Below are 12,214 nucleotides of genomic sequence, written 5' to 3' on the forward strand. Positions count from 1 at the left end.
TTTTCAGAAGACAAGATTTAAAAAAGGTAAAACGGATGTGCTCAGAGAGATTAGGAGAGATGATTACATGATCTGAGTTGTTTCAGCCACAAAACAGTACTCTAACAGTAGGAGGGGAGCTAAAGATAATACACCAAAAGGATGCAAAATACACACACCGTCAGTGACCACAGGGTTAAGTTTTATTAAAGTGACAGCAGCCTGGTTTCAAGGGCATAAGACCCTTCTGCAAAGCCGCAGGGGATTTATCCACACCTGCAGAGGTAGAATCCCACAGATATCCTGTGCTCTCCTCACAGTTTCTTGGGCAATACTGGAAGCTTCTTGCAAAGGTCCCGACCTGCTGCACTCAGTTGCTCACTGAGGGTCCCGCCCACATCATCCAGCTGGCTCTCAGCACCCCCAAGGAAGGACAGAAGCCCCCTTGGCTGGCAGCCTGGATGCAGCTCCGTCAGTTCACCGGCCCTTCATCCAGGCAAACATGAGCCCAGCAGCTCTTGGCGACATGCAAGTGTGACCAGGACACAAGGGCCAGACTGTGATGGTTAAGAGACTCAAACTTTTGGGTCTGAGTCCTGGCTTTACTGTTCACTAGCTGTACGACCCTGGAAAACTGCTCAGTCGTTTGGTGTCTCTGTTCCCCATCTGCGAAAGAGAGTTGATAATCATTGTCCTTACTTCATGGAGTTGAGAGGATGAATGATTAATAAAAATAAATGGCACAGGGTGTGTGCTGTCTAAGTAATGGCTGCTATTGTTATTATTGATTATAAATCCAGTCCCCAGTAAGCTCGGTCTTTAAATAAGCAGAATGAGAGTTCTAGAGAAAACCTCTGCTTCCATCCACAACCAGCGCCCTGAAGTTCACTTAAGATTGACTGCTGACCATGGTCACAGAGCTTATCTCTGTCAGGGTGCATTATAAATGCTGAGCTTGGATTTGAATGTCTTTAAGGCCTGGTGGGCATTCCCTGGCTCACCACAGACCCCACCATTCCATACTGCTTACTCTTGGCTGCTTATACAGGTGTTTCCTGGCTGGTCCCTGCAAGCACTAGGGTTTGTGACCTCCTGAGCCCTTCATAGTTCTAATCTCCTGCTGATACATAAAGCTCCACATCCCAACCACCACCTCAAGGTCTGAGCCCTTGGCCCTGACCTTGTGATAATCCCCTACCCCTGGACTCCTTTGCCTTGACCTCTGACATGGCTGCTGACCCACTTGAAGCAGATGTCCCACCATCCTAACCCCATTATGCAGGGTCAGATACTCGCATGGTCTGGGAATGACCCATAATCCAGCTGTCTCCAGCCCCACTGTCCAGAGATCATGGAGGGTTGGGTCTACTTCTTCCCTGAGAGAAGCCCAGTCTTTCCCGGAGGCAGAGGGGGGACAGAGGATGTGACATGTAGCCTTTACACTGGTCTCCAAGAAACTCTCTGTGTCCAGCTGAAAATGTCCTTGGAGTCTCCTGAAAGTCTCAGCGTGGTCTGCATGTCCCAGAGCCCTGGGCGGGGTTGGTCAGGGTACAATGCTCTCAGCTTGGGCTTTTGGGGACAGCAGCACCAGTTGTGGGGAGTGTCGAGCCCAGCCCAGCCCAGACACTCTGGCTGAAAACCCAACACCAAGCTTAGCAGCCTGAAAGCAGGGCCAGCATTTCCCACAGAGAGCACTGGCCCCTGCCTCTCTGGAAGTGTGTTGTCAGGGCAACAGTGCTTTGAGTGACAGGCAGGTACCAAGCCTGGGTGCAAGAACATCCACCAGCTTTGCCCTGGAGAACAGGGCTGGACCTGAGACCCTGATGAGGGAGTCTCTCCTCCTCTTCTGGTCCTTGGAATCTGGATGTGGCAGAGAACACAGGGAGATATGGGGGCTGCCCCCCAAAGTCCCCTCTCTCCTCCTCCATCCTGAATCCCGGGGTTAGGTGCTAAGGTCGCATTAGCCTGGACAGAGAGATGGACAGAGCCCGGACCTCGCCCTCTCTGACCCCTCAGAGTGACGGTCTCTTCTCCCTTCCTGAGGCTGAAGCAGCAGCAGCAGCAAGAGGCTGGAAGCGCCCACCCCCCGCACCCGCTCCCTGCCAGGTGTCTGGACTTGCACCTTTGGGTGTGTTTGTGCCATGTGTGCATTGTAACCCATTTAGGCACAACTGCCAGGCAAACCAGACCTGCACACCTGGCCCAGGAGAGGGGAAGCTGGGGAGACCAGGATGTGGGCTGGGAGAACCATCCCAGGCCAGGAACCACTCTAGGCTCCACCTGCTGGGAGGACCGGACTCCAATTGCTCTGTCCTGGTTCTAATTGGCAGAAGCCGAGGCCTGGGGGCCAGGTCCTTGGCTTCTATGTCTGAGCAGGTCAGAACATCCGAGAATGCGGTGTATTCGTGCCAGTGGCATTGTGTGCATACACAGCGCATGCATGTGCAGGTGTGTGTCGAGATGGCCTAAGCCGGCAGGGGCTTGGGAACAGAGCTCTTAGGTAGGTAACCCTTGGCTTTCCCCACCTGCCCCAAGACACCCTCTTCCAACTCCACAGGTCCTGTCACTTGGCTCTCACACTGGTGAAACTAGACTAAGAAACTAGACTAAGAGCCCTAACAATGAAAAGTAGGAGAAGGTTATTTTTTTGGACTCTTGTTTCCAGCGACTTGTTGCAGAGAAATATTACCCCCATTCCTACGGCTGTTCTCCCAGAGCAGTAGGAGAGAGTGAAGTTATGAAATTGAGGGCACCTTCACTGAGCAATCGATTAGCAGCCGAGAGAGCTTGTGAATTGGCTGTCTGGACATTTCCAGTAATAAATTGTGAAATAGTCCATGAATAAGTAGTTGGCGGAGTTCAGAATTACCCCCTAGGAAATGTTGCAGGTCTAGAGACACATTACTAGAGGCGAGCACCATTTTAATGCTCTGGGCTTTGGCTGTTAAATATGTATGCCATCCGCAAAGCACTTCCTGAAATTAATGGCATTTTACAGCTGCTCCAAAGGCAGCGTATTTATATGAAGATGTATAGATTCTGGGGCTGGGGTGGCTTCACAAATGAAGTGCTAATTTTAGAGGATAGGGCCTGGGAGGGTCTCGGAGAGAGGGTCAGAAAGTGAGCTGTCTCAGGGACCTTTCCTGAACTAGCTTTCCGCTGCTAGCTATGATTTTTAACCTTTAGTGACATTGGGCATGGTCTCTAGGCTGGACAGGTCACTGCAATAACAGGCTACTCCGTGCACAGAAAGATGATAATGATATTAGTAATATAATAATAATATTGCAGTTTACGTTTGCCAGGCACTAAGTGCTTTTCACAGATTGACTCATCTTATCCTAACAACAATCCTGTAAGGTAGATTCTATTATTATCCCCATTTTACAGAAGGAGGTCGATTTTGCTTAGGAATCTATATGTGGTTGATGATTCACCTGGCAAAGAAGGTACCTTCTCTTTAATTCTTTGCTTGAGCTAACATCAGGGCTACCGGGTGCCGTGGTGCAGTCCGTTCACTGCACAAGAGCATCTGACCTAACAGTTGAGATGGGATTGAAATCTCACCCAGGCCCTCTCAGCAGGCCCTGTGCCAAGGTTCAGGGCAGCACCATCCCAGAGATTAATTTGCACAAAGGCAGGGTCCACAATAGCCTAAGTTCCCTTCCCTCCAGGTAGTCTCAGCTCCTTCCCCGGCACCTCCTCAACTCTTTTCTCCAAACTTGTGAGCTGCTTGGTTGGAGTTGGGGAGGGGAAGCCCTGAGATTTAGCATGGAGTCTAGCCAAATGACCCAGCTTTTCACCCAATTAGACTGAGAGATGGTTTTCTCAGAACCCTTTGGGGATTCAGACACTGCCTTGCCCTTTCTCTGCGGCATCCCAAAGGACTGTTGAAAACCGAGAATGAATCAGTCATGGGATGGGATTTTGAGAGGTAGCGTTGCCGGGGAACCAGGGCCAGAGAATCTAGCCCGCCCTCTGCAGCAGGAGCCTGGCAAGAGGCTGCCGGTGGGTTTCTGTGCCTGAGGACCCCTGATGAGGGCCCTTGACTGCTCAGGGGCCCACAGTGTCAAAGGAATGGCCCCAGCACTTGAGAGAATGATGATGTGCCTCCAGATGAGGTGTGTGCGCTTCTTATGGGCACGTGGACATGAGCTTCCCCCAAGAGGAGGATTTTGTCAGCTAATGGTTGTCACCCATCAGCTGAAGGCTCAAGGCATTCCTTCACGAGGGGGTGCCAAGGTGGCTTGGGGGAAGGTTAAGGCCCAGAAAGAGGCCAAGGAGCTACAGGCAGGAAGTACTGAACCTGAACTCCATCAGACTGTAATTCAACTCTTGTGTGACCTTGGGCAACTTACTGACCTTCTCTGAGCCTCAGTTCTCTCATCTATCAAATGGGGATAATGTCACCTATCTTTTTTTTTTTTAACGTCTTTATTGGAGTATAATTGCTTTACAGTGATGTGTTAGTTTCTGCTTTATAACAAAGTGAATCAGCTATACATATACATATATCTCCATATCTCCTCCCTCTTGCGTCTCCCTCCCACCCTCCCTATCCCACCCCTCTAGGTGGTCACAAAGCACCAAGCTGATGTCCCTGTGCTCTGCGGCTGCTTCCCACTAGCTATCTGTTTTACATTTGGTAGCATATATAAGTCCATGCCACTCTCTCACGTCATCCCAGTTTACCCTTCCCCCTCCCCGTGTCCTCAAGTCCATTCTCTACGTCTGCTTCTTTATTCCTGTCCTGCCCCTAGGTTCTTCAGAACCAGTTTTTTTTTTTTTTTTTTTTTTTTAGATTCCATATATATGTGTTAGCATACAGTAATGTCACCTATCTTGAAAGCTCATGAGCCTTTTTCACTCTGAAAAAGAGTTTAAATCAATGCCTGGTGCATAGTAGGAACTCAGTGAATGATGAGTTTGCTGAGAGTTCAACCCATCCACCTCCGTTCCTTACTCTGTGTATCTCATACTGGATGAGGCCAGTAGCTTCTTTCCAAGGTTTCCCTGCCTCTACTCCCAGTTATTCTTTGCAGGGTTGCCAGGAGTTTATTTCTAAATGAGAAATCAGACAGTCATGCCCTTTGAAAGCCCTTCACTGGCTCCCTGTCACCTGGGAGGGAAGGAACCTAATGTGGGACAGCTGTCACCTATGCCCTGGACCCACAAGCCACCTTCTGAGGACCCCCTGCCCACTAGAGAGAGGCACGATATGACTCAGGGCCTCTGGCACAGTGAGGTGCTTAAGAGCTCCTGCTCTGGGACCACACCGACTTGAGTCAAATCCTCTCTCTATGGCAGCTGAGTGACCTCCCACGAGTTACATGATCCTGGTGGATTCACTTTGTACATCTACAGAATGGAGTTACTCATATCTACCCCCAGAAGGCTGAAACTCAGGCTAAGGGAGGCAATACCAGCTACTGTCCACTGAGCCCTCCTGATCTGCTGGGCTCTGCACTGGACCCCCACAGGCACCATCTCGTCTGCTGATTTGCTGGCGCCTGGCACGTACAAATGCAAACTATCACAGTTTTCAGGAATCACTCACTGGCAGCTCCTAACGCTGGGGACTAGATCCTTGCAAAGAGAGAAAGGTGTCAGGGAGCAGGAAGATCTCATCTGTTAGACAGGAGCTGGGGAGCAGTCAGGGAAGAAACGATGAAGGGCCTCCTGCAGCAGTGTGCTCGCACTGGAGCAGACATCAGAATCCCCCGGAGGGCTTCTTAGAGCACACATTGCCAGGCCCCACCCCAGAGTTTCTGGTTCAGTATGTCTGGGTGGGGCCCGAGACTGTGCATTTCTGACAAGTTCCCGGGTGTTGCTGCTGGTCCGGGGACCACACTTTGGGGACCACTGGCCTGTGTTGACGGTGCAGCAGAGAGAGCTTGGGATTCAGAATCACAGTCTTGAGTTCAAATTCCAGTTCCACTAGTTTCTAGCTCTGCGATCATTGGACGATCAAATCAATGAGGACCTACTGAGTGCTGTGTGCATGTCAGTAGGTGGCTATCCGCGAGGCACAAAGTTGACTCTCAGGAAGTACGCTTTGCCTCTCCTGACTTAGCAGGCCATTCTTCTGAGCCCCCCCTGGCCCAAGCTCTCTGGCCCCAGCTGGACCTGCCCCACCCACTCAGCCTTTGTCTGCCCCTCTCCCTTCTGTCCCCGCAGGAGGAGCCCTTTGTCATGTTCCGGAAGTCCGACAGGACCCTGTTCGGGAATGACCGGTTCGAGGGCTACTGCATCGACCTGCTCAAGGAACTGGCCCACATCCTGGGTTTCTCCTACGAGATCCGGCTGGTGGAGGACGGGAAATATGGGGCACAGGACGACAAAGGCCAGTGGAACGGCATGATCAAGGAGCTCATTGACCACGTAAGTGAGGCGGGAGCACAAGGGACCAAGGACCTCCCAGGAGGCGTGGCCAAGTCCTCTGTGCGCGTCAGGGTGGGGCATCCTGGCAGATGGCGGGCCTGGGGGAAGGAGAGATGGAGACAAAGGAGCCATTGGTACAGGCTCACCCAGCACAGACTAAACATTGCCTGCCTTCCAGCTCAGGGCCTTCAACTTTCCAGAAGCATTTTCTATCAAATACCTGTTAATGAATGCAATGGATCTGTACCACCAGACTCCTCATATTCCTTCTCTCGCTTATCCTTACAACAACCCAGTGAGGTAGGTACTGTTATTACCACCCATTTAACAGACAAGGAAGCTGAGGCAGAGAGAGGTGAAGGCTCCCAGCCAGTAAGCAATGGAGCTGGGACTCAAAGAATCTTTGGAGGCTCTCTGCTTCTGAAGCCTTGGGCACTGAGCTCTGCAGAAAGCCATCTGACCCCAGGACCCAAGGCAGGGAAGGTTCATATAGTAAGTCTTTGCAACCTGAAAAGCCTCAGCCAAAAGGATTATTATCACTTCGCCTCCCCAAGTGCAGGCAGGCGGCATCAGGGACTTCTTGTGTTAGCCCTCCTGCACCTGTCAGAGGGGAGCTGGGAAGGGAAGGAGGCTGGAGCTCAGAGCAAGAAGGCTCAAGAAGAGCCTCACTGGTGGAGTCATTTCCTCGGCCCTAGGAAGTGGATCTCTCAGGGAAGGCTGGCGGTGGAGGCTGATGGTAAAGAGCATGAACTTGGGCTGGATTTGATTCCCACTCTCCCACTTACTAGCTGTGTGCTCCTGGACAAGTTTCTTAACCTCTCTGTGCCTCAGTTTCCTCAGCTGTAAAACAGGAATGATAATAATAGCCCCCTCCCCCACAGGGTGTTGTGAGGACTAAGTTCACATATGTGTACTATATAGTTAGCACCGTGTCAGTACTTGCTTCTATTGTTTTTATTTTTATCATTACGGCTATTCCTTTGAGGCTGGGGAGGGGGCTTCAGAAAGTGCCTTTTTCTCCCTGAGCTCATTTCCTAACTCAACAGTGAGAATAATGATCCCTGCCCTGTGTGCCTCCCCGCTTGTTGTCAGAGGCGACAACTGGTGGGGAAAGAGCTCCTAGATGGCGGAATTCAGTCTAAATGGGAGGGAGTGGTGTTGTCACCGTTATTGGTAATAACTGTAATTATTATGGAAATTAGTCAGCAAGCCCCACAGGCATCTCTATTTATCAGCTCCCCCCTCCCTCCGAGCTTCATGAGTGGGGCTCTGGAGCATGGGTCTCTGGGTAGGTTCTGAGCCTGTCGCTTGCAGAGGTGAGCTGGCCTGGGGAGGAAGAGGGGATCCCACGGACCGTGGAGGCCACATGCAGAGGTGAACGAGGCTGATGCTAGTCTTGCCACCCACAGCATCCCCAGGAGCCCGAGAGCTCCGCAGAGCCATTTGCAAAGGGGTGGATTAGAAAATCCAGCAGCAGCCAGACCTTCCTAAGCTGACCCTCAGCTGGAGAAAAGAGGGGGTCTCATCCATGGCCTCCATGCAACCCAGTATCCATCAAGACGATGGCCCCTGATGGCCCATGTGGGTACCGTGTTAAACCCGATTCCCTACAATTGATGAGCCTATTAATCCTAGCTTGGTGCCATTTTTAATAACATCATAACCATTTATTAGTGTCGTCAGATAATTAGTCTTCTCACTAGCTCATAGAAAGCGTGGTAAAAGCTTGGCAATATTATTACTTCCTTATTAGGGATCTGAACGAAGATGTAAAAATGATGAATGCCCACCTTTGTAAGAATCTCCTCCCTGAGGCCCATTTGGAGGCCCTGGATGGAGCCTCTGACCAACAGGACTTAAGTCCTTCCCTGACACTCTGCTTATCTCTGTCCCATGCCACAGGCCTTCCAAGGAGCCAGGGTTATGGGGGAAGATAGGGTACCTAGAGGGTGTGTCCCTCTCCTGCTCACATACTTGCCTTCCCTGAAGTTGCCTCCAACTATGGGAACAAAAAAGGTGATTGGACAGAGCAGTGATTTCTCCATCCATCACCCCATCTCTCTCCCAGATCATCACTCTCTCCATCTTTACTTCCTGCTCTCTCACTCCTCATCCCCCGAAAGTCTCCTACTCTTGTCCATGCCTTAAATTACTCCCATGTATTTCAATGACTTTGGAATTCAATAGAGATGGGTTCAAATTCAGGGTCTAACACATTTTAGCTGACAGTGGGAAAGTTATTCAACCTCTCTGGCCTCTATTTCCACCTCTAGGAAATGGGAATAATTTTAAAAGCCTTCCGCCTAGGGTCCTTGGGAAGATTTAATGAGCTACAGCACAAAATGCTCAGCACACGGGAGCTATCCTGCTCCTCACCATTTCCTCCTGTCCAAAGTATGTACATGGGTGGCCGTGGCAGTGGGAGAGTTGGCCCCTCGGTCGTGGTCACCCTGGGGGGCCACAGTGACCTGGGATCTAGTCCTTGCTCCTCTGAATCCAAATTGGAGCCTCAGGGAACTGACTCATATAGATCAGCGTCACGGGAGATTGAGGCACACCCAAGGCATCACCCTCTTTTCTGCACTGGGGGCCTTTCCTGACACCTACCATCAAGAGCTTCTGTTCTGGCACCACGTGCCTGGGATCCTGCTAGGGATTATGGAGACCGAGCCCTAAGTATGGAAAGCCTGAAGCCAAGAGGGCACACTGCTGCTGGAGAAGGGGGCAAGAGACAAGCCTTGAAAAGCCTTGGGTGCTAAAGTGAGGAATTTGGTTTTAATCCCGTGAGCTAGAAGGCACAGCTGAAAGATGTAGAGCAAGGGGGTGACACCAAATTGGGACTTGTGCTGCCGGGCTAAACTGGAGCCAGTCTGGAGGCCAGCACTGGGACCTGGGGGGAGGACAGCATGGTGGCCTCCAAGGGTGGTCGTCAGAAAGGAGGAAAGAAGATGGAATAGGATGGAGACACGAAGGTAGAAATGATGAGGTTGGTGATTGGTGGCATGAAGGAGGCAAGGCGAAGGGAGGGAGGAATCGAGGACAAGTTGTGAAATTCTAGTTTGGATGGCTGGGGCGGTGGTGAGGTCATCCCCACAGGATTTGGTAGAGGTTCAGACATCATGTTGGGATTGGGGTCTCAGGAGGTGGCTGCCATATGGCTGGGCACTCAGAGGAGGTGGCAGGGCTGGAAGTGGAGGTTTGGAGTCACGAACACAGCCTCGGGGGAACCTTGGGACACAGAGACAGAGGCGGGGATTGCTGGGGAGAGAAGAGAGGAGGACCTGGGGTGAGACCCTGAATGGCATGGAAGTGTGAGGAGGGGATGAAAAGGAGGCCTCAACAAGATGCCCGAGCCCGCAAGTCCAGAGAGGAGGGAGGAGGGCCGGGGAACATGGGTGATGGAGGCCAAAGGAGGAGAGGCTGATGGGAAGGCATGGACACAGGGTCTCAAGCAGCAGGTGGGGAGGCGGAGGGAGACGAGGATGAAACAGCATCCACGAGTTGGCACGAGTGTGATCTCCTGGGCGTACAGGGTCAGGCCCCACATGGGCTCCTTGAACACCGCTGGCCTGGCCTCTTGCAAGCTTTCTCTGTGGAGGCCAAAGAGTCCTGTCCTGGCTGCTCTCCCAGGCCTATGGACAGAGAGGGGGAGGGGAGGGAGCAGGAGCCTGACCTCCAGGGGACGCATGAATGCCCTCCAGGCCACAGGAAGCCATTCATTCTTTTAAATTTTTTTTTAACATCTTTTTTTTTTTTTTTTTTTTTTCCCGGTACGCGAGCCTCTCACTGTTGTGGCCTCTCCCGTTGCGGAGCACAGGCTCCAGACGTGCAGGCTCAGCGGCCATGGCTCACAGGCCCAGCCGCTCCGCGGCATGTGGGATCTTCCCGCACCGGGCACGAACCTGTGTCCCCTGCATCGGCAGGCGGACTCTCAACCACTGCGCCACCAGGGAAGCCTTTTTTTAAACGTCTTTCTTGGCGTATAATTGCTTTACAATGGTGTGTTAGTTCCTGCGTATAACAAAGATATATGTATACATATATCCCCATATCCCCTCCCTCTTGCATCTCCCTTCCTCCCACCCTCCCTATCCCACCCCTCTAGGTGGACACAAAGCACCGAGCTGATCTCCCTGTGCTATGTGGCTGCTTCCCACTAGCTATCTATTTTACGTTTGGTAGTGTGTATATGTCCATGCCACCCCCTCACTTAAGCCATTCGTTCTTTTATCTCGAAGTTGTTACATCTCACTAGAGCATGTAAGGTGGCTTCCCTGTCTCATGGAGGCGGCTGGACCGAGATGGCTGAGACAAGGAGTGGTCATGGGGAGCCCTGGCGTGTCTTCCCTTCCCCTGTGAAAGAAGTAGCACTGCCCAGGTGTCCCTCTCTGTCGCCGTGCAACACTGAGAGCAGAGCAGAGAAGGTGGCACAGCTCCAAGGGCCCATTTCCCCTCCTGACTCTTCTTGCAGACAGACAGTGCCTTTGGACTGCGCTGGCACTGCCCGCACCTGGCATGGGGCTGGGCACGCAGAGCAGGCGTTGATGAATGAAGGATGTATGAATGAGCACGTGGACTTGCACACCATCCCCAGAGACACGGCTGTGGGCTCACGACTACTGAGCTTCCCACCCAAGGTGTGCGAGCAGAGGGTCTGTTGTCAAGGCCGTGACCGACCCCATCACGCACTGTGTCCCCTGCCTTCCAACCAAGAACCAGATCTTAGTTCTGGCCAGCATGCGTTGGTCTTAGGAGGGGCCTCAAATCCCTGTTTGGGTGGCCAGGAAAGGCTCCGCCAAGCCACCTCCTTCAGGCTGGCCAGTGCACTTTGAAGCAAGGCATGCTGGGAGCTCACCTGGGGCAGGTCAGAAGCGTGGATGGGACAGGGCAGGTGAGGGCAGGGAAGCAGATGGACTGAAAAGGTAGCCTCTTGTCAGGGCAGCCAGGTTCGCCCAGAGCAATGACTGAGGAGCTCCGGGGAAGCTTAGGATCTACCTGAAGACGGCCAAGGAAGCCAGTGAGCGATGCAGGAAGGACTTGGGCTACACTGAGATTCACTGCAGGGCTGTCAGCTGCTGGGACCCAGAAAGCAGAGACTAGCCTGGGAAAGACCTGGAAAGAGCCTGGCAGGAGGTCAGGGTCTGGATAACCAGTGCAAGAAAGGACAAGGAGCTAGGCAGCAACAGAGCTGCAGGGGCGAGGGGGTTACTGGAGGGAAACCAAGCGTGGAGGAAGCAACGGGAACAAGCTGGTCCTCTTGCTGACCATCATCCCTTCATTCTTTCCACAAAGCTTTATGGAACCCTATCTCAGCCTGGGCTTCTGGAGGGCAGAGGCTGATGAGGCTCAGACGCTACTACTGCGTGGGTTGGGGGGGTGATGCCGGGGAGAGTCAGGGCACGGAAGAGAAGTAGAGGGGAGGGAAAGCCGACACGAGGATGCACCACTGAGTGCTACTAATCTAACTCCGCACCCCAGAAAATCCTGACAAAGTGTGTCTCAGGACCGCCTCTCGGGGTGAGGGGAAAAGGGGGAACAGGCTTATCCACTGGCACCTGACTTTCATGCATTTCTGGGTTTGGCAGGGCAGCCATGGGAGCCAATCAGGGCCCTGCAGCAGCGTCCACAGGAAGTTATGGGGGAAGCGGGGCTGGAGAGACAGGAAAGAAGGGGAGAAGAAGTGTCCAGGTGGGCAGCAGGTGAGATGCCGGCAGCTTGTGCCTGCATGAGGTTGGTCATGGCCAGAGGGTCTGGCCTGCTGTGCAAGAGGGGTGAGCCAAGCACAAATGACAGACCAGACCCGGGGCGGTGACTGGAGATATAGGAGAGACCAAGGTCAACGTGGCTCCTGCCC

At 52.6% G+C, this 12,214-nt stretch overlaps 1 protein-coding gene across 4 annotated transcripts in view; it reads left to right on the top strand.

Annotated features, from left to right (window-relative positions):
- GRIK3 (glutamate ionotropic receptor kainate type subunit 3) overlaps positions 1-12,214 on the top strand; it is a 240,518-nt gene that overhangs the window by 189,216 nt on the left and 39,088 nt on the right. For 2 of the 4 annotated variants that reach the window (XM_067011312.1, XM_067011306.1), the window contains exon 10: positions 300-739. In XM_067011312.1, coding sequence (XP_066867413.1) covers positions 300-485 — 186 coding nt within the window. In that variant the 3' untranslated portion in view covers positions 486-739. Of the gene's footprint in view, positions 1-299; positions 740-6,156; positions 6,361-12,214 lie in introns of those variants that run through there. The other 2 variants (XM_067011303.1, XM_059066261.2) reach the window with 1 other exon arrangement.

Source organism: Kogia breviceps, chromosome 1, assembly GCF_026419965.1.
Source record: "Kogia breviceps isolate mKogBre1 chromosome 1, mKogBre1 haplotype 1, whole genome shotgun sequence".
Taxonomy (NCBI): Eukaryota; Metazoa; Chordata; class Mammalia; order Artiodactyla; family Physeteridae; genus Kogia; species Kogia breviceps.